Source organism: Lipotes vexillifer, unplaced genomic scaffold (assembly GCF_000442215.2).
Source record: "Lipotes vexillifer unplaced genomic scaffold, Lipotes_vexillifer_v1.1 scaffold221, whole genome shotgun sequence".
Lineage (NCBI taxonomy): Eukaryota > Metazoa > Chordata > Mammalia > Artiodactyla > Lipotidae > Lipotes > Lipotes vexillifer.
This window is the reverse complement of record NW_006772957.1, coordinates 1,143,547-1,167,168: the sequence shown is the minus strand read 5'-3', so window position 1 is coordinate 1,167,168 and position 23,622 is coordinate 1,143,547. Positions and strand designations below refer to the sequence as shown.

At 36.6% G+C, this 23,622-nt stretch overlaps 1 protein-coding gene across 1 annotated transcript; it reads right to left on the bottom strand.

Annotated features, from left to right (window-relative positions):
* Positions 1–2,428: 2,428 nt before the first annotated feature.
* On the bottom strand, positions 2,429–22,387 carry NAA30 (N-alpha-acetyltransferase 30, NatC catalytic subunit). The gene is made up of 5 exons (XM_007447954.1): positions 22,241–22,387; positions 21,207–21,984; positions 16,334–16,457; positions 14,497–14,552; positions 2,429–5,924 (listed from the first exon to the last, which is right to left on the bottom strand). The coding sequence occupies exons 2-5, from the start codon at positions 21,981–21,983 to the stop codon at positions 5,787–5,789; spliced, it is 1,095 nt and encodes a 364-aa protein (XP_007448016.1). The 5' UTR covers position 21,984; positions 22,241–22,387; the 3' UTR covers positions 2,429–5,786.
* Between the last annotated feature and the right edge of the window lie 1,235 nt (positions 22,388–23,622).

Sequence of the window (23,622 nt, the reverse complement as noted above, 5' to 3'; positions counted from 1 at the left end):
GCATTCCTAAAAACACTTATTTTTACAAATTTTTACTACTGGTTTTAACTAAAAAATTGAAGATATTTTCCTTTGGAAAATATTTAAATCTTAGGAAATAAAGCTTCTTAAGAACTCCTATCTAAGGGGCAAAAATATTTTTTTCAGTTCGTGCAACCTGCTGACTTTTTTTAAAAGGGTGAATTTCTTTGGCATGAAAGGAAAACACAGGAGACATACAAATCTTTGCAGTTATAAATGAACAAATGAGGGTACACGCATCCTGGAACACAGATCTCGCTAAATAAGAATATGTTTACTAAAAAAAACAAAAAAACAAAAACAAAAACGAAAACCTCAGTCAAGGGGGCCAGAAAAGGCTGTTTTTAAGAAATTTCAAATAGATTCACTGTGTAACAAATTCAGTCACAAATGTCTTTATACAATTTCTTTAAAAGCCATGTCCTTTCTCTAGCATATGGTAAATTATTTTATTTACAAAAACATACATACAGATTCTCAGGAAATTGAGGTATTAAAAAATTGAGATATATTCATACAGCAAAGAGGTAGTCATAAAAATCCATCATCAACTAAAAATGAGCTTATTTCTTAGCATTATAAAAACCTTACATTTTTAACCCCTGCATTGTTTACATTTTTCTGAGCAGTAGAAGGGTAGATTTCGGCACTTTGGTGATCTTTATTATTCCTGGGTCTTTTTCACATGAAGATTAAACACTGATTCGTATCAATAGAACGTGTGCCTTGAGCTCTTTCCCCAGCAGTGTTAACAGGCTATACCAAGCCTGGCACTCCCTTTTGCCAGGTGTTTCCCATCTCCACCCCTGCTCTTTTGATGAATTACACTTACAAGATGTCCAGCTAGAATCAAGATTGACACACCGTGGCCAGAGAACACAGGAAAATAAATCTGGTTCTCTCAGAAACAAAAACACTTGCCCTTGTATCAACATACGTAATCTTCTAGAATTTAGGGGAAAAAAAAAGTGTAAACATGATACACCTCCATGTTTCAGTTTGACCACTCATAAAACGAGAAATGACCAATCTCATTTACAGGTAAAATTATTTCAAATTCATCTAAAATGAGAAGTTATTAGGCTTAATGATGTAAAATATTTTAATGCTAAAAAGATATGAGTCTCATCAGAAACCAATTTTTGGCACTTGAATCTCGGAACCTCTGCAACCCAGAGAACTACCAAATAACAAAAACTGAAAGGGCTGCTTTTCTCAGAATGGCTAATTCACGACAGGAGCAGGGAGAGGGGTGGTGACAAATACTGTTTTAATGAAATAGGTTTTCGTCATAAATACTGTAAGTATACTCTTTTGTATAGAGTATATTGCTCAGAGGTAATTTTTAATCATGATCCTATTTCATTCTTCAATGAATTAGATAGTAGTCTTAAAAAAAAATCCTTTTCAAAAGCTGCTTTCCTCAGTTACTGCTGTCTAAATATTATCTAAAGCTATGCTATCCAGTGCAGGAGCCACTAACCACATGTGGCTGTGTAAATTTCAATTAATTAAAATTAAAAGTTCAGTTCTTCAATCATACTAGCCTTTCTTCAGGGGTTCAGTAGCTATGTGACTAGTGACTATCATATTGGAGAGCACAAATTAACATTTCTATCAAAAAAAAGTGCTATGGGACGGCTCTGAATCTGAAGAAAGTGCATTGTGCTATCTGCTCATGAAGTTCTTCAAACTCCTTTTTAAAAAGTTGCTTAAAAGCATCACTACATCTCTAGGCTACAGGTTATTATTGATCTCTGTTCATAGGTGTGAAAGAACGGTATCAACTTTCTGGTCCTTATTAAGACAATTTATGAAGTATTTAGAATTCCATATAGGGCCCAAGTAAAACATGAACTCAGATATTTTCACTACATGACTATAAAAGAACAAAGTGAAGATGTGACAGGCATGATGAAAGTAATTTAGTAGTCCCAATTAAAACAGATCTCTTCTTCCATTAATATCCATAAATCTCGAAATATGAAAGAATACATAACTGCCATTTAAATCTTCTCACAAGAATGGGCCAAAAAGCCCTTTAGATATTGCTCTATTTTCCTTTGGTCTTAGCAAGGGGAAAAACAAAACAAAACATTACTTAAGTATAAACAAAAAAGAGTAAATTAAAATAAAAACTGTCTTACAAATAAATTGCTATGGGACAAGGACAGAAAAACAAGTTTTGGTTTAATGCATGAGAAAATGCTCTCATTTGTATTGATAGCTGATATATGAGCTAATAACTCTGAAGACTTTTAGTAAAATCAAGTTCATGTTGTTATTTTCAAATTTGTCAGAACACAAGGTGAGAGAGATAACAACTGTGTATCACTTCTTCCAAATAACTCTTAGATGCAAGGCAGGAAGTGGGGAACAAAATAGATTGCCTATTTTTTTCTTTTTTCTTCTTAGTAGGTGAAAGTAAAACAACTCGAACATAAAATGCACACAGCTGTATCTAAAAGAAAAATGCAAACACAACTTAACCATACTTTATTTGACTGCATCTTATTTAGACAGCTTGCACATTTCAAATCCCATTAAAACTCTCTCTCCAAAAGGATATGGGACAATAGAAGAAAATTATGCAGCAATATCCAGTCATCAAACAGCAGTCCAATATTTTGAGATACACATGATATTTTATAGATACTCAACTCATATCTGACGTCAATATAATTTATGGTTATATTTTTACAAACCTGAAAGCCCTATAACAACATAGCACTCATTTTAGTGATGTCATGGTGCACTGAAAAGTAACTCTGATGCACTACCAATTTGCTTTTATCTATGCTCCTGGAAAGTGATGAACTTTATGATTTTTAGACACCATAATAAATATACACATCCAGTCTTATACATGTCAGCCAATACCATAACACAGGGCAAGGTAAAGTTAAAACATGTGACAAACAAACTTCTTTACATAGATTTGTCAAGCAAATGGGGAGGGTACTTTGGGAAAGAGGCAGAAAATATTAAAACCAATTTTTTAATAGTAATTTTTTTTTTTTTTTGCTGGCTTCAGCTTCAAAACTACTGTCTGATTTATGATCTGTGGACTTCTCTAGTTTCATCCTAATGTAAGGGAAATTATAGTCAGCCCACACATTAAAATGGTATATACCCGTTAGCTTCTTCAATACTAACATACATAGCTTCATGGTAGCATGTATGAAAATGTTCAGCAGTAGCAACTGCCAAACCAGTGTCAGTGGATAGTACAGTCAGTCTTAAAGAGGCAGCACCCCATTAAAAGAAAGTTGCACCAATTTTGCTCAGTTTTAGCCAAGTGAACTCGCTCTATCAATTTTAAGTGGAGCTGTTTTAAGATTATATAAGAAAAATGAAAGCCCAATATCAAAAATTAAGTTAATGTTTGATGCTACTTCACCTGAAATGGAGACTTAATTTTGGTGCTGGGTTACCATGCTAGAGGATAAAATTTTAGTCCACTTAAGTGAACAATTTCTGCACACCCAATTAAAGACATAAGGTAGACACAGATATTCAACAAACGCCAGCTAAACAATATGACAACCATTTGACTTTTCAGTTAAGTTTGTGTTTAAAACACCCAGTCAATTCAGCAAAATTTGGTCAATTCTGGGTGAAAAGGTCAGTAGTGATGGTTTCATTGACAATCTGCCAAAAAATTAATGGCTGAGCTAAAAATCTAGCATGTATTAACTTTAGAACTGTCCTCATTAGTGGGTCAAGCAAATGTACGTTCATCAACAATCATTACCTATGAACCAGCAAGTCAAATATAAAGTGGTGAGATAAAATTTGATAATGAAAGTACTGAACTATTTTATTAGTTCAATTCCCTCCATATTAAAAACAACAGAAGCATCATTATGATTGGTATTCCTCTAAGTGCTACAGTCCAAATGAAGTCTGACCAAAAACATACTCAAAATGGTCACCTGGAAAGCTGAGTATTGTGTGGTCTTCATATTTTTAATGTAACCAGTATTCTGCCCATTAAACTTTCAAGGCAATATAAAATGGAAAGAAAAAGTTTTCTTTAAAAATAAGGAACTATAAATGATCCCATCAACAGGAAGATTTTATTTTCACCAAATTTATGTATCTTTATTTAAAAAATACTTGTCACCATGTTCACTTTCAAGACACTACACTGAGCAAGGAGCAGCTTTCCCTTAAAAAAAAAAACAACATAACAAAAAGGCAACAAACTTTCCTGAAAGGGGGCTTTTACCAACTGTTAATGGAGGTAGGGTTTTTAAAAATACAGTAATTATAGCCATAAAATAAAATTCAAACCAAATCCTAGAGCAGAAGTAAAGCATATCCAAATTAATGAAAAAACAATACATTCCTACAAAACACTTTTCACAGAGAATGAATCTTTTCTTTAATGGGTACCTAGGTTTTCCAGTCAAATAAATTATCCATCACAGGTTTCCTGACTCAATTGAAAGCAATCAACTTTAAAATTAATTACATTGCACAGACTGGCCAAAACACAATGTAACTAATGAACATGGTGATGGCTATTAAGAAAACCTGTAGAACTCATTCCAAGAATTTTCCATTTCTCCCTTTTGTTTTTCTGGGAACTAATAAAGCAAAGCTCCCCCAAGAATTTGCACAAGTAAGTGAAAAGAAAATCAGTTTAAAACAGATACAGTGCACCTTGGAGTTTATTTTCAAGACCAAGAACCAAAAGTGAAGCATTTTAAGAAATGGAAGCAATGTGAATCCAAACCAAGTGGGAAAAAAGTTCCAACTACTTTGTAAAAGCTGTTCCTCACAGCTTAGTAACAATTTTGATTAAATAAAATCATACCAATTTACATTAATTTTTCTACTCTTTTCCAAAAATTCCCTCACTCTCAAAAAAAAGTGCATCTAAAACCCAGCAATTCCCGGCTTCATCAACTTTTCTCATCCCTTTTGAGTCATTTCTCAAAGATTTTCCAAGTAGATTCAACTTCTTACTGTAAGAAAAGAAGGGACTTCTACAGTAAACCACTCTGTCACTCACCTGGAAAAAGTATCCAAATTATAAAAATCTGAAATAATTTATTACCAAATTTAGAATTTAAATAAAAACAAAAGTTTGCTTGCAAAGGCCTTAAAGAAAAGGAAAAGGTAGCATGCATTCAAAAACTATAGAGATGAAGACAAATATACTTATCTACACAGGCACTGGCAGACGCAATTTAATTGTTATCTTTACTCATTGTTAAGACACACCCAACCCTACATAACATTTTTTTTCATTCACTAATCACTGAGGTACCAATATTCAAGAATGGAAATTTAATATTGAAAAAATAAAACCTAAAATTGAAGGTTTTCCCCCACCCCCTCAGAAAACTATGGCAGGTTGCGTGTGAAATGTTAGTATACTCAGAGATTTTTACAATCTACATTGGCTTTTTTAAGGAACAAAAATCATGTTCCACTTCCTGGTTCTGTGATAAAATTATCACTGTGTAAATAACAATGTCAGCAGACTTTGCAAATGAACAAACAAATCTTGGCTATCAACTGGCACATCTTGTTGGTACCAAAAGAACTCTAAGTTTAAAACAATCTCTTTTAATTCAGAACAAATGCGCCATGCCAAAGTGCAACAAATATTGTGCGACACTCAAATGAGACACTGACAGATAAGAGCTGCATGGAAATCACTAAATCCACCTGCAAAGCAATTCTGTACAAATTGCATTGCATGCAAAGGTCGATTCTGCATTGTTGGAAAGTTGTTCCTTGATGTCAGTTTCTCAACGCAGCCACAATTTAAGTCGCAGTGCATCAACTCCATTTAAATAGTATCTGAACAGCCTCTTATCTCGAACAAAACCAAGATTTTCATAAAGTTTCAAAGCAGACTTATTCGTTATTTCTGTTTCCAAAACAACCTTCAAAAAAAGAGAGAGAAAACTAAGTTATAATTTTATAATATTTGAAACTAATTTATAATTTCGTAATTTGACAAATCACTTATGAACAGTAAGATCAAATATTTAAGAAAAAGAAACTACATTTAATTGTTTTAAAGTTGATGTGAAAACAGTAAATATTAATGACGTACAGGAAGAACCCAGAAAAACAGTCATCAGAATTATAAGTCATTCTCTCTCAGGGCAAGGTGGGGGTGGGAACACTGGGGACATTTTCTTTTCTATTGATTTTTGTGAAATGTTTGGAATTTTTAGCAATGAGAATATATGTTTTATACTAAAACAAAGATGAATTCGTTCCCTGTATGGTGTGACAAAAAAATGAAGAAAAAAATCAACAATCAAAGATTTAAGAAAATAAACCAGTAATTGAAACTATTCAGATTGACCTCCAACTCCTATATTTTCATTAATATGTCATCCTTTATCCTGGCGACAATTACCATATTTGTCTACAGTAAAGACCAGAGTCTTGCTTTTCAGAGTCTGAAAACTATCGTCCTTAGACCAAATATGCCTACTGCCTGTTTTTTTAAATAAAGTTTTATTGAAACACAGCCATGTCCATTGGTCTGCATGATGTTTATTGCTGCTTTCTCAATACAAAAGCAGACCTGAGCAGTCGCGCCAGAGACCTGTGGGCTGCAAAGCCTAAAATATTTACTATCAGGCTCTTTGTAAAGAAAGTTTGCCAAACCTAGACCAAAGGTACCAAAACTTTAGTGTACCTGGAGGGCTTATTAAAATAGATTGCTGCACCTCCCCTCCAGAGTTTGAGTAGGTTTGGGGTGGTGCCCAAGAATCTGCGTTTTTTAAAAATTGCCAGGTGATGTTGATTGCTGCTGGTAAGGGGACGACATTCTGAGAACTACATTCTGAGAATGTCTAGACACTATGGATATCAACACTTAACAAAGGTATTAACTTCTATCTGGGTCTTTTAAAATATTACTGAACCAGTGGCCCTGACAATGAAGAACTGATACTTTTGACTATTATGTGATGTTCTTCTACTTTACTTCTACCTCCCCTACCAAAATATGCTCTACCCCATCCTCCCAACTTTTACATACATAGCTCTATTTGCCTTTCTATTGATTCTCTACCTACCTCACTGAGAATCAACACAGCGACCCCGAGGTGTTTGGAGTGGGAAAAAAGGGCAAAGTATAATTAAACAAAGGCCCAAGTAAAGCCTACGAGTCTCTTCCTGTTCTGTCGCAAGCTATAAAAAAAAAATCTGACAAGAATTCAAGCAACAGATATAAATAATAGAGAAAAGACTGTACTTCAACTCATCGGATCCAAAAAACTCATGATCAACTCCTCTACAATTCCGCACATCAGTAACAAGATCTCCATCCCATCAATGCCTCAAACCTAAAACCTAAGAGTCATCTCTGTACTTCCTTCCTCTCCACCCCCCTACATACATCCAAGCATTGAGTATTTCAATTTTCTCTCTTAAATCTCTCTTAAACTGATCCTCTTCTTTCTATCCCCACTGACAACATTCTAGTCTAAGCTGCCATCAACTTTTATTATAAATACAAGAACCTCCTAACCCAAAGGTCTCCCACTCTAGGTACAGGGATGCTCGTTAATTCCCTGCTTATAACCATTTATTGACTCTCTTTTGTCCTCAAGAAAACGTCCACAATCTAACAGTAATCTAAAGAGACCTAAAAGGTCCATCAAGATATGGCCTCTACCTACCTTGCTAACTGTGCTTTAGGTCTCCCCACCTTACTTGCCACGATCAACACTAAACTTTCAGTTTCTGGAACCCACCATTATCTTTCCTACCTTAGACCTTTCACATAAGCTGTTTTCTCTGTCTGGAAGAACACTCTTCCCATCCTCCTCTTCTTGCTTTTTGGCCTTAGCATGTCACTTCCAGACTGGGTAGAGTATCTCTTTCCCTTCATACTACCCCACAGCACTCGGCACTGCTCCTTGTTCAACAGTACTTTATTCAATGTTTGATGAGTATGACATCTTTCCCAGCTGGTGAGCCCAACAAGGACAGGGATGATGGGTACCTTGTTCACAGCCATTTCCTCTGCACCTAACACATTGCTTGACACATAGAAGGCTCTTAAACATTTGTTAATTATATATGCCGTTAGTACCTTTCATTATATTACATACATTACATAAATAGGAAACAAACCAAAGTACTGCCAAGCTTTTAAATGACCAGAGTACTTAAACAGAAAGTATCATCTTACGGCAATTACCTATGCAAACAACTCATGAGAGCAAATGACACACTAATCCAAACTTTAAAAAGATCTAAAAACAAGTAATTAATAGTTCAAGATCAAGGGAAAATGTTCCTATAAAAGTTATACAGCAAGCAAACTGGTTCAAGATGAAAATAAAAAGTCAACAATTTCTCTCTGCTCTTAAAAAAATGGAATTTAATGTTCAGTAATGTATGCCATCCTCCAGTTTGGAACACCCCAGTCTGGTCAATGCAATTTACCAGTTTGGAACTATTCTCTTGAGTAATTCCTAGAATTCTGTTTTATGCCAGCACCTAATTACAGCTAAAATGTTAAAACAAAACAATATGAGAAGCAATAAAGCTGCAACAACTCAAAACTTAGAAATGATTTCACAGAAATAAAAAGGAGAGCAACAGTGTAAAAAAAATAATACTTTTTGAAGGCTTACTAAGTGCTACGTAAAGCATTTCACATGCATTATCTCATATTACATGCATATGTCATAATGTTATTTTCACAAGAACCCTAGGAAACAGATATATCTCTAACTTACAAGTGAATGAAACTCAAGGCCACCAGTAGAACAAGAATAAACCAGACTCCAAATGTGAACTAGAGCTTAATAGTATCCACTCTTCTGTACCTGTGATTGCATCCCAAAGTAAAACAAAGCAGTGAATGGGAGATCTAACATAATGAAGGGGATCCAAGTCCATATTCATTAATATCTAGCAATCTAAAATATTCAAAACACAGCTGAGGCTAACTACAGCTACATAAATATACACTTGACGTGTAAGTTAAGAGTTGAATTCAGGTTTGTTGGCATCCTAACGGATTAATAAAATAAAGCCCAATTTACAGAAAAACATTACACAAAGTGCTAACACCTTGGTTAAAATGAAAAGATTCTCTCAGCACACTCACATTCTCTAATCAAAGAGATCATGTATTATTTGACACAACAGAAAACGCCACAAAAAAAGTAACTACTTTTTAACACTTAATTACGAAATTCTTATAAACATACTAAAAGAGAATCTGGGTTTATACTGGAAACTCTCTATAAAATTATTCTTTTAGTTCACATCATGGGAATATTATTTAGGAAGCCAAAGTATAATAAGGTTATTTTAATCCTAAAGAAACTTGGCTAAGTTGAATTCTACTTAACAGAATATAAGGGTTACAGTGAAGTTCTACGGATTCTCTCAGGAACAAACTATTGTCAGGATGAGCCAAAGCATGACAGTTTAGAAAGCCTTTTTTAATATTACAGGCTAGGAGCTCCTGGAGGGACGGCAAGCACTATTTTATTGTCTAGCACCTCACAGGCCTTACACCGACAATGCTGACTGAACAATTTTACTGCTCTTCATAACATCCCTTTAAGATCAGAATGACCATCACACTGCACAAAGAGACAGATTTTAAAAAGTTAAATGACTTTCCTATAATCATACAACTATATCGACAGAAGATGGATCTAGAACCCAGGCTTATCATATCCAGATCTTTAACTAGGCCAAACTACTCAACCAAAAATCCTTACAGTTTAAATAATTCCATTTTACTCTGTTCTTTACCTAGCTGCCCTGTCTCACAGCCAAACCATGTTTCCAATGAAACTAAAAATGTTAAACATATAATTATTAAACACAAAAAGCTTAAAAGTCATCTTGTACATTACTATAAAATGTATGTTATTTTGTTAACATGTAACAGGTTTATCATTGGTTATTTAAATAAATTTCCCACTGTTGGTGGGAATGTAAATTGCTACAGACATTATGGAAAACAGTGTGACGGTTCCTCAAAATTAAAAATAGAACTATCATATGATCCAGCAATCACACTTCTGGGTATACAACCAAAGGAAGTAAAATCAGGACCTCAAAGAGGTCCCCATGTTCATTACAGCATTATCACAGTAGCCAAGATAAGGAAACAACCTAAATGTTCATCAACAAATGGATGGATAAAGTGGTGTGCGCTGCCAGTGTGACAACATGGGTGAACCTGGAGGGCATTACCCTAAGTGAAATGCATCAAACATAGAAAAACAAATACTGCGTGATCTCACTTATATACAGAAACAAAAACAGTCAAACAATAGAAGCAGAGTGTAGAATGGTGGCTCCAAGGGGCTGGGAATAGATGAAATTAGGAAGGTGTTGGTCAACTAAAAATGTTTTAAGGTCACACACTGCACACTTAACCTCCATTAAGAAATTCTGATTCCAGTATATTTTCATCATTAATGAGTTAGTTCTGTGTATTAATATCATAGTAACCATACCATAAATCTAAAAAAAATTTTGAAATTTAAATTTCCAGAGGTGAACATTTCAGGGATATCTACAGCTTAAAAAGTACTGTTCATCATGCTGCTCCATTCGTTCTAATTTATTTCCAAAAAAAGTACATAAAAGTAAATGGCCACCATGTGGGTTCATTATTTTAGGTACACAAGAAAACTCATTCATGTTATTTGTATATATTTTTCTTACTGTCTCCTCTAATGTAAAACCCAAGCTCAAGAAGCTTCTCCTAGTAGCCACTAAATGTTTGGCAGCCAGAACACATAGAAGAGTAACCAAATTCAAGCTAGATTAGCAATATAGGTAATGTATTTCTTATTCATGATGAATCCACCTGTTTCTTTTTTTGATGCTATAACTTTTTAGTCAGATCCAAATATACAGAAAATGGAAAAGATCTTTAGCTACGCTGTTTAAACATGTCTAATTCTGATATAAAAAGTTAGGAAAGTCATAGTAAGGCAAACTGAAAAGATCTATTAGACCAGAAGAATAATAACATTGTTACTTGGGCAAAAGCAAGATCTACATTTCAACTCTGTGAAATGTACAGATCTACATTTCAACTAACCTCGGTTTAATTCACTCTGAATTTATCTTAAAACGACAAGTGGCAACCAAAAGCAATATAAACATGACTCAAGGTCATAAATAAATTCTGCAAACGGAACAGAAAGTAAAAATTGACTGGATGTGTACAGTAAAGCTTCATAGAGATTTCCAAATGTATCTCTCTTAATAGGCTCACAGATTCAAAAATCTCTCTGTAAGACTGAAAAAACAGCAGCACGACCTAAGCAGTAGAAAATTTAATTTAAAACCCTTCACAAATGTCTTTCTGATAATTTGTCAAAATTTCTTAACACTTTAAAAGAAAGGAAGATTGACCTAACTTAATGAAAGTAACATCACATGCCAGTTATTTTATAATTTGGTGATTGTATTCTTGGAGAATTATAATTTAAAGTTTTCCTCAGAACAATGAATTATATACAAAACTATTTTTATATATAATTGCTTTTATCAAAGGGTACTTTAATAACTTGGTTAACCCTGCAGATATATATTTTTTTCAGATATATTTTTTTATGTACACACACACAAAAAAGACGACTGCTGTTCTTAGAAGCTTAGAGAGAAAGACAAGTTAAAAACTAATTAGACTGGGAGATGGGGATTGACATATATACACTAATATGTATAAAATAGATAACTAAGAACCTGCTGTATAAAAAAATAAATAAAACTAAAAAAAAGAAAAGAACTAAAAAACAATTTTTTTAATGAAAAAAAATAGACAAATTGAAATTCAAAAGTCCACCCCCCCCCAAAAAAAGAGGCATAGATAAGATACTGGAAGCACAAAACTGATCATTCAACCAATATTTATGAACCATGTACTCTATCACAAATGCTGTACTAAGTACTAAGAATACAGCGGTAAACAAGAAAAGGTATCTCTGCTCTCAGTGGCTAAGGCACAGTCTCTGAACAAGTAAATTTAAGAATTTAAGCATATAAGTATTACAGAAAGGGATGTAAAGAAAACCACAGAAGGTGGTTTTCAAGGAAAACTTAAAAGGAGTTGTTGATATCTGAATTGGGTCTTAAAGACTGAGAAGCATTTTAATAAGCAGATGAAGACCAAGAAGCTACTGGATCTAGCAAATACAAAGTAGTTACACTGGAGTGGAGGGGAAAGAAACCAAACCAAACAGGATGAGATGGTAATATAAGGAAGTAGAACCAACAAACACACTACCATCAAAAATTAGAAGGGTAAAGAGGACAGAAGAGTTTGTTGCTTATATGGTTTAAAACTCAATGAAAGGGAAAGTGAAAGCCTAATAAAGAGTAAGCAAGAGTTCTGTCCCTTTCTACAGCAAATCCTTTATCTGAACAATATGGGGCTCAGATAACCAATTTTTTTAAACCATGGAAGACTTCCCTAATCCAGAGGCAGAGCTATTCAAACTGCAAAAACCATCCACTTAAAACCATACAACAGAAATAAGTTCATGGAACTATACCCATTTCAGTCTAAGATTGAGTAAAACTCATTGCTTGAAAAGTAAGAAAAATGAATCAGAATTTTAAGCCCACAATGAATAGTTCTACCATAAAATGTATCACTAATTTAGGCCTTAACCTTAAGACCATAACAATATAACCAAAATCTCATCATTCCTCAGAACTTTCAAAGAAAAACCAATACTATTTAAATATTTGATCAGTTAAGGTAAAGCATACTACCTGTCTCATAGGCAGTAACTAGGATAACTCAGAAAAGGCTTTCATAAGGGACATAATACTTCCTCCTTATAACATCCCTGTTCACTGGGAACCACAATACTCAGTAGAGGATCAAAACATGGTCTTATCATCCCAAAGATTTCTCCGAACTGTTAAGCAGCTTTTGTGAAGCCTGACTTCTATTCTTGATGAGCTGTCTAAGCCAATATAGCCATGGTCCATATTGGACTTACACTGATGAAAAAATTTATATTCAATTTTATACTCAAATTTTAGTTACCAATGATGTAGATAATCAGGGTACCTTTTACTTTTTTTACAGATAATCACTGTACCTTTTACTTTTTGAAATTAAAAGCTGTGAATATGAGATCCTTTGCCATGTGTGAATTTTCTTATTCGGGGTAAAAAAATTAAATATCCATAAATCCCAGGATGTCTTCCCTGTGCTGCCCAACATGTCTGTAGGCCTTCTCATACAACCACCATTTAGTGTGATCTGTCAAACTACGAACTATGAATGTGGACAAGGAGCGTGAGAATACTCTGCTGTACATCTGTACTGACATGGAATCCTGTTCATGAGTTACTGTTAAGTGGAAAAAGCAGTTATAGAAGAATAATAACTGTGATTTCATTTGTATAAAAAAGTATGTGTAAACATCTGCATTCACATGTGCTTAGAAAATGGGAGGATGCAAACTGCAAGATTAATAGCAGCTATAAGTGGAAAGAAAGATGAAGAGTTGAAAAGCGTGAAGATGGTAAAAGAAAGGACTTTGCACCCCAAATACACACACACAAATAATGATGGTTAGTGACTGTGAATAAATTTTGTACCAAAAAACCCCACTAAAAAAAAAAAAAAGTAACCAAAACAAGTTACTTATTGCAGTCTGAGAAAATAATTACCTAATTTCAAGTATTCTGAGAACTCTCTAAGGCACATTTGCCCTCCAATAATAAAGACAAGTGTTAGCAGTAACGCTCATAAAATTACTAGCACAACTCTGGTCCTTCTTAGTCACCACTGTTATATTAAAGATATCTGTACTTCCCTAGTTTATACTTATCCCCTTCCACATTACATAATATTAAATCTTAACATTCCCAACCATCACTATTATTTATTGAGCACCTACTGTATGTAAAGCACAGTGCTGCAGGATACAAAGAAACTACCTGCCTTCAGGCCTTACAATTTGAAGAGAGAAGACGCTTTTATGCTAATTTACAGATAGCTCTACATTTAAAAAGTGGTTGTCGTTCCCCCCTCCAGCCTTATTATTTAATGCTGGGATTTTTTTCAAATGTGAAATATTCTTCATATGGGCTGACGGCCCACAGGAAAAAAAAAAAAGTATTATTTAGAGAGAAACCAAGGCCAATACACAAGTAAATTACAATAAGGTTTATAATAAGAGCTACCTTAAATGATTTAACTGATAACAAATCAGAGCTCTGAATACCAGTTATTTACTAAAAATATCTAAAATTTTACCTTTACATTCTGACACAAATTTTAGCTCCCATTATCATCTTAAAATTTGTTCTAGGTCAAAATTCATGTGTTTTTCAACGGAATATAATTTTCAGCACAAGTTACATTTGTGTAATAATAGCTTGCAATGAAATCTGCAGTACAATTTATTATGGGCTATTTATAAAAATACCCAGTAGAATACAGCCCAGGATAAAAGGTCTTAAACATTTAGGAAGACTTACCTCATCACAGTCTCCTTCAACCATAGCATATATAGCTTTCTTAACCAAGTTAGTACCTAGAATACAGAGCTGAGTATTAATGAAGTAAAAAATGTAATTAGTTTCTTAAAGATACCTAAATTATAATATTCATAAGAAGCAAAGAAATGTCAAATGCTGGTTTCTAACCTGAATAAGATACACAGATTATCTCAAATTAAGTGGGGGAAAAAAAATTTAGACTTAAAACTGAGAGGCCAATAGGACCTGTTCATAGCAATACAAGTTTCCTCTTGAAAGACCTATCTCCTGATATATATCCTTTTCTCAGGTGTAAATGCTATTTAATTCCAAGAAAAAAGGTAAGATATGGCCAGAGCAACCCAGGAACTTCTTCAGCTGGTAAGAACTCACTCCATGACCTTTGAGCCAATCTTGCCAAAGATCACACCAGAAATGCTGTGACCCAGAGTGGGCCCAAGACACTGTGTTAGTTTCCACAAACCTTATAGTAAGCCTGGGCACACCAAATGACCTCAGTGGTGTGTCTGTATCCTAGTTTAGGGTCAGATATAGTTAGCACATTAAAGGGAAAACAAATGCTAAACCTGATCTTAAGAGAAGAAATCCAAATTTTCTCTCTCAATTTTCAAACCATGAATACAAGCAAGCACACGTTACATGGGCCATACAAAATATGTCTGAGGGCCAGGATGCAATCTTCAAGGCACTGGTTTCTGCCCTCCAAAGTAGCCAGGCAATTTGCCTATCATTTTCCATGAGTCCTTACCAGCTCTTTTTAATACATCAAAGACTCAAACTTGGCTTGTATAACAAGCCCAATTCATTAAACATCTTAGTGGCAAACTGTAACACTATAAGGAAAGTTGGCTGAACCTAATGTATTAAGTAAACCTATTCATAATGACTTCTCATGATGTCTCAGATTGTGTGAAGCAGTCTTAAACCGGACATACATTCATAGTTTAAACAGAAAAAACTACAAGTGACAAAACTGCTAGTAATTAAATACTGGTACAGGCATCAAACTCTTTTTTCATGAATACTTACTTAGCTTCAGTACCTCTCAGAATGTGCCATGCTCAGACAAGTGCTTATCTACCTGATCCTCCATCTTGAACAAAGAGCCAGTAGGTCTTAGACACACACTATGACAGCTGTTCTTAACAGGCTTACATCATAGCCACCTGGGGAAATTTCAGCCCTACTTCTAACAGGACAAATAAGATTCTCAAGGGGAGGGGCTTAAGCATTTGTTTTTAAACCACCCAGATGATACTAATGACCATTATAAACCATGCGTATATGATTAACTGCAAAGGCCAGGAAAGGTAGCCCAGGAAACAGATGAGTTTGGGAATAGTAGTAAGAAACAATTCTCCTTTTTCCTGGTCCTTCCCGAATTGCTAATATAATGTTTGATGACTAGTACTAAATAATGGTAACAATTTCTCCATAATTTTGCCTTGATTGAGGACCATTTAACCCAAGTACAGACAGCTGCTTGAGTGCTGTGATCAAGCACCCTAATAATGCTATTAAAAACTGCAGAACTTAGTATAATGCAAAGCAGTTTGGATATGATCAAAAAAATGTCTGGAGATGAAAACTGATCACCTTCTAACTGTTAGAAAGATAATCTCTCAAATAATTAAACAGTAATAAAGGAAACAATTCATTTCTAAAACATTTTGAAAATATTTTGAAATAAAAGCAATCAATTTTCTTCCCTCAGCTTCATGCTCATTTCTACATACTATTTACATTTAAGTCTTCTGCTTCAAAAAAAAAATGAAAATAACTTAGGCATTTTTTTGTGACATAATATTTTTCTTACCAATGCCATTTCTCCTGTATTTGGAATCCACGGCTAACATGGCTATATAACCTCTGCGGAACATCTTTTTGTGCATATCCAACTTGCAAACGATGGCACCTACACACTCCTCCCCTACCATGGCCTTAAAAATAAACAAACAGTTACAAAGAATACATTGCCATCAGGTATTGCATAATTACCCACAGAAACAGCAGCCAACCATTGGTCAGTGTTTCTGAGGGAGGAAGAAATAATGAGAATTCTAGCAAGAGAGCAGTCACAGAAGTGTCAGAAATCTAAATCCCAGAACTCCTTCAGATGTTCTAGTTTTAAAATCTTTCAACATTCTTTATGACATGAATTTCTTAGGCTCATTATTAAAGCCTAGGGGGAAAAAAAAAGCAAATTTCCACATGGTAAACATTCAAGTACTTTATGAGGTGCTTATAATTAGTTGCAATAAAGAGCTACATGTTTAAGATCTGGAAAAGGGGAAACGTGAAAATAATTTTTTTAAGAAAGTCTTTTCATTAGATATCACAAAATATTGTGAAACTTATCAAGAGTACTATAAATTTATATTTAATTATAATAAAATTTTAGTGAAAGACAGATATAAGACATAATATTTACACCTGAATAATAGTTAGATTTTGATCAGGGAAAAAAAATCTAAAAGAAAAAGGATTATTTTTAAGGTATTCCTTAGATCCTACCCAAGGGGTTTTTGTTATTGAAGGACTACAAAAACTAGATATACGATGGTCTCATTTTTAGGGCTCTACTGACAGTGTAAGTCATTGCCATAAGGCTCACAGAATATCTAGATCTCAAAATCAAAGCTTCATATTAAAGCAAAAGCTGTAATTTTTACAGAGCTTTCTATTTTAATAAAAATGTACAGCCTTCCACACAAAGATTACTTATTAAATAAAAGCTAATCAGCCTCCATTTTCATTAAAATTTCCAGTATCACCATTGAAAATATGTTTTTCAAAAATTCCATCACCAACAAAAAGTTCTAGTAAATATTGTACTCTGGTAAATATAAATAGGGCAAGAGTTCCAATTGTTTAATAATGTGTCAGACAGAAATACTTGTTTGCTGTAAAGAGCCCTCATAAAAAAAATATGAAAGCTTCAAATCATCTCTTAATAAAATTAACTTTTCAAAAACTATTTCAACAACAAAAACCAGGAATGGGTTAAAAAAATCAATAAGCAAAGCCCAATTTACACTTAATACCTCTCATCTTGAATCTGTTATGACTTTAGTTCATCATTCTGTAAATTGATTAAAAAGCCTTTTTTTCAACTGTGGAGAAATCTTTAGGCAAGATAATTCTAATCCATTTCACGCAAGCCTAAACTAGGTCAGGAGGAATATTAATTTTATTCACTTATTTTAATTGAAGTATAGTTGATTTACTTTGAAGGGATATTAAATTCAACAATCCACACTAATTCATTTCTGTTTTATCAACACAATCCAAAATTATTTGGGGTCAATATACCTCTAAAATTGTTAGTTCCATTTTCATTCATGATAAATCAATCTGGTTCTTTCAAAATTCTTTTGAAAAGTAAAATTTCTTTCTGTATTAAGTCCTGAAACATATACAAAATTTGCCTGGTTGAACAGCATTTTCTGATTTGAACATAACTTATCTCAAATAGATGTGTGTGGTTGTGTGTGTGTGTGCATACATCAGAGATGAGAGGTACATTAAAAAATTTTTGACCTGACCTCATAAGCTAGGAGAAATGGAAATCTATACAAATCTATGATACAAAATTATAGGACAGCTACATTTCACAGTTAATAAACCATCCAAAAGGGGAAAAAATTAAAACCACTAGACACAATATAACTGGACAATACTTTCAAACGGGATAGGCATTTCAAACAAATCTTCTTTGTCCTCGGACCAAGAAAGTAATAAGCAAACAAAGTATTATATTAGTTCACTTAGACTAGATTGAGTTCTTACTAATCAAGAATCTATAGGAACAAAAATCAAGTTGTACACATCATTTAAAAATAAAAGCCCAATATATGATTCACTGTTATTAGTAAGATGTTTAGTGAGGAAGGCCAATTCTGTATTTTTTCCTGATAAATTGCTGATGAATATACACTTACAAGAATCACTGAACTGCATGTTAAGTTTTTACAAATAAAAGCTTCTGCACATACATTTGGAACTCATGCTATTAAAGTGTGTTCTTTTTTTCAAGGATGGGAACTGAAAAATTCCAGGCAAGATTAAAATTTAACTCTACAAGGCCAAATGCTTGTCAATCTATAAAACTTGAAAAATACAAGTTGTACAGATTCCCAAATTCCAGAATATCACAAATAGGAAAACAGAGGAATCTGGAAATTTAAATTTAGAACAAATAACAGAAGTACTAGAGTATATCACTGGTAATAAGTTTAAGAAGTTCAAAAAGGCACCAACAACTGAAAATACCATGAACTCAAAATAGACAGAGATAAATTATTTAAGTACAGAGTAAATGACAGTGCCTACCATTTGTACAGTACCATACTTTCACATCTGTTACAATTATTAGGAAGAATCATTAGAAACTGTCCCTTTTGTTAGTCAAATATCATCAAGTATTGGTGATTTTCTAAGGTTCAACCACATATATTCCATTTGATCCACTGCAGGTTACTCATGGAAACCAGGAACATTCTGAAGATTTCTAGTCTCTTAATATCATTGTCTGCAAGGACAACTATTACTTGGTGAAGCATAACTTGGTGACACAAGGATCTTGGCTGAATGACTCAAGGGTATGTCATTTTTCAGCTTCTTAGTTGTTTCCATAATGACAGGCCAGGAGACCTGGGTTCTAGCTTTACATCTCTGGACCCTAAATATCTGGAGATGTGAACATTTTAAGTCACTCTGGTCTTTAATTTTTTTTCATTAAAAAAATCAAGCTGAACTAGATTATCTCTAGGATCCTTTATAGTTCTAAAATAGTATGAACTGAAATAAACGTACACTTATATTTGTTTTAAATTAGTTCTCATGAGAAATTCAAATTTTTTAAACGCCAATATAAAGGCCCCAGTTCCAAATGGCCTCTGATTGTTTAACTATTGTTTTATGTTCAATATGTCTAGATCCATACTTGCATTAGTAAACCTTACAGGTCAACCACTTGCACATTATCACAATTTCTAGATATTGAGAGTTTAATGTTAAACAAACTGGCTATTAAGGGTTAAAGTTCAAATTAGCTGTTGAATTGGGAGGAGTCTATGTAAAATCAAAGTAAAGTTTACTAATATTCAGTTTATCAGAGTTTAAAATGGCAGACAAGTTGAGAGAGGTCTAGGTAATACCAGAACTCAAAAGTTGACTAATCATCTCACATACACAACTATTTTCTGGAATTAACAGAAATACATACACTATTTCAATTTAAGTTGTAACTAAATTGTATGCTTTTGTGAATTAACTTACAATTAAATCAGTCTACAATCTTCAGCATTTATAATAGCATTTGATATGACATTTATAATAATGCTATGAAAACCATCTTCCCATATTCATTTGACACAGACGTGTCTTAGAATTTCTATTTTGATGCAATGGTTAGAATCCTGTTAGAGCAGTTTTGTAGAATATAAAATAGGTCCCAGTTTAAACAAACATACTTAACTGAAGTTTAGCAAAGTGAATGCAGAAAATAGCACAGCTACCATTATCAACAATACTGAGGTTATATTTTCATCACCACCAAGCTATAGAATCAAAAAGACAGATTTCTAAAGTACTGTCAAAGCATCTTACAGGGAATTAGTAAATGCAATTAAGTCGATTCTAGAACAACAAATTATGGTAGTGGCTTTTCCCTTCACATATCATAAAGCACTCCTTAAAAGCATGTTGTCTTTCTTCAATAAAATTCAATGGAAACAACATGCTTGTGAGTACATGATATAAAGCACATACCTGCCATCAATATTTAAGTGAAACGTTTCATACAGACTGAAATTGGTCAATATTATTGGGAAACTATTGGTACTACCAGTACTACATAAGTCAAAAAAAAAAAAATTCAGCTTGTTTGGTTAAGCCAAGTCTTTTTTACTCATATATTAAGCAAAAAATTTCTGTCAACTATATTACACACAAGCCAGCAATAGTACTAGAACTTAAGCATATCTATGACCAGCTTCTTTTAAAAAAAGAAAAAAAAATTAGTTAACAATTTCACACTTAGCTTCCTACACTCCCAAAAAGGGTATTTTGTTCAAGTTTCTGGAGTCTTTCAGCTACCAGAAGTGTTAGTAGCACCTTCTGCAACCGTGCACCAGAAAGCAGGCTGGCTACAACTGCTAACTGCCCTGCTGAAGTAAAAGGAAACAATCTCCATAATTATGGAATACGCTTCTAAGATTTAATTCTCCAGTGTGGCCACAGCAAGTTTACTGACAATCATGTTCACCAAAACATGTTTATGCATACACTCTTCCCTGATTACGGCTGTAATTGAGAGATTAATAAGGCCTGTATCCGAACAGAACCATGTTCAAATTAAATGACTGCAAAGTGCTTTGAGGATGAGGGAGGATAATTAAAGACGGTTAAACACGATTATAAGCTAATGTAAACAGGATACAAGACCCCCAACATGCATCACACAGGCTTATTGCATTTACATCAGTATCAAGTTAACCCAGATCATGAAGCCTTACCTTCAAAGCAGTTTCATTAAATAATTAGAAGTGCATACACGCACTTTACATCACGTAACATACTATGAAATGCAGGATACATCCACTGCCACTTCCAGCCCTCACACTCCCTGCCCCGCACGGCCTGGATCTCTCTACTGGGTTCACCCTTTTTTCATTCCACCCACTTACCAAGAAGCACAGCTGTGGCCAGTTGTGGATAAAATATCTATAGGTATAAATGGAGTAGGGTTCAGACAGATCTTTGGTGATCAGTCTCATGATATCGGGCATTTGCAGCTCAGATTCATATCGGACATAACGTATAGTCCGATCCTCCCCAGGCTCAACCTCCCGGCCTGAAGGGCTTCTCAAACTGCAGCCGGCGGTCAGGGATGAAGACAGCAGCCGCACCTGCTCGTCTTCCTCCTCCTCCTGCTCCGGGCCCTCCGCCAGTCCATTGCGGGCCGCCGCGGGATCGCTCGCCGCCGCTGCCTCTGCGGGGCTGGGGAGCGCAGTTCTTGCATTATTGGGGAGGCAGGGAGGGGGGCTCTCGCCCGAGTGTACCCCGGCTCCTTTTGTTGCAGTCGCTCTGGGGCCCCCGGCGGGGGTGGCCGTGACCGTGGCCGCCTCGGCCGCGCTCAAAACCTTGCTCTTCAGAGAGGCGGCCGTCCGGAGGTGCCGCAGTTCGGGGTTGATCAATCCGTTGAGCTGCAGCTGCTCCTGCGGCGGCTGGGGGCAGCGGAGGCACGGATGCCCCTTGGCCGCCGCCGTCGCCTCGCTGCCCGCCAGGCTCCCGCCGCCGCCGCCGCCGCCGCCGGCTTCGTGCTCCTCGTCGTCCTCCTCGTCCTCGCTGCAGCAGGCAAGGGCGGCCCCCGCCGGGAAGGGACAGCGGGGCTCGGCCGCCGCCGAGGCCGGAGGTGCTGGTGGTGGGAGGAGGCTGCTAGGCCCAGGCGGTACCTCCGCCATCCTAGAGGAGACACAGACCGAGAGGGGAAGCCATGAGACCCGGCGGACGAGCGCGGAGTAGAGGGGGCGGTGGGCGGCGAGGGTGGGGGGGAAACAAAGGCAGAAACCGTCCCTCACAGAGCTGGCGCCCCAATTCCGCGGCCCCCCCAACTCTTCAGCGCCGCCCAGCTGCTCAGCCGGCCACCGTCCCCGTCCGCCCGCGCCTATACGCCAGCCCTGTCACCCGCGGCCCCTCCCCGTCCCCACCGCAGGCTCACCCCGCACAGGTCCCCGCCGCCACTGCCGCCACTCCTCTTCCTCCTCGGCCGCCGCCGCCTCCCGCACCGCCGCGGCTGCCTCCACCGCCGCCAAGGCTCACACTCAGCCGCCGTCGCCGTAAAGCGCCGCGGCTGTTACCCCGGGTAAAGTTTCCTGGGCCTGGCTTTACGACACTTCCCTGCCTGCCGGCTGCCGGGGCCGAGGGAAAGGGGCGTGGAGGGAGGTGACCTGTGGAGGGGCGGGGACGAAGGTGTCTCCTACGGGCCCCGGGGGAGACCGCGTGCTAATGGGTGGGGCTGTAGGGCGGGGAAGTTGCAGAGATGAGGGCTTTGGAGTCACCAGCTCCCAACCCACTGTCCTCGGCCTTGGGGCTCAACCGCGGATCTTGCAACGCGAGGCCTGGGAAGGATGGGCGGGACAGGCACTCCCACGGAGCTGTCGCGAAGCCCGCCCGCTCCGGGCCTGCTGCCCGGGCCTTGGACAAGTCTCCTAAAAATGCTTTTCCTCAGCTGTACAACGTTTAACCTTAGCTCTGACCGGGGGCGGGGGGAGGGCTACCCGCGTCCCTTAAAAATGGAGCAAATCTGGAGAGAAAAATCCCTGAAAAGGAGAGGAAGTTAAAAACTTTGAACTGTGAAAAATATGGGAATGACTGATGAAACCTGGTCGTTTGCAATGTGAATTAGGTTTAGTCTTTGCCCCTTCGAAGCAAGAGAAAGTGGACAGGTAGTCCTCTTCCTCTCTCCTTATCCCCTTCACCCCGCCCAGGAAAACTAGAAGTAAATGGGATTAACAGGTGCGGGGGCAGCTGCAAGCACGCCTGGGGAAGAGCTAGAGATGTTGAAAGAGAGTGACAATGGCTAAGAAGCACATTCCTAAACTTGTGACCCGAATTGTGATAGGATGAGAAGCACCAGTCAAGAGGTGTCCTGAACCTGCTCCCCGCCTTCTCTTAAGTGGTCCCCCTGCGCGGATGCAGAGGGAAGAGAATTGCCGCACGCGCCTGAGCGGGAGGTTCCGGTCTTTCCGCTCTGGTCCACAGCCACGATTTTCATAAGAGGAACACAGGTAGTGTTAACTCACCAGCACACGGAGGAAGTTAAGTTTTTTAAACTGAATGTAGAACTGGGCAGGTCTGCAGCAGATGAATGTTTTCAGGGATATAATTCTCTGACTGTCTGCAATTTTTGCCGTAATCTAAACTAAAAAGTAGAATACATTGTAGCATAGCTGTTGGATAGCCGTTAAGGTCCTTGTCACCAAAGATGTTAAGCAAGTACTATCACCTTCTATCTAGAAGGTCAACCTATAGTGATAAAAATAATATGTGTTACTATGTGCCAGGCACTGTCCTAAATATCTTACATATATTTATTAACTC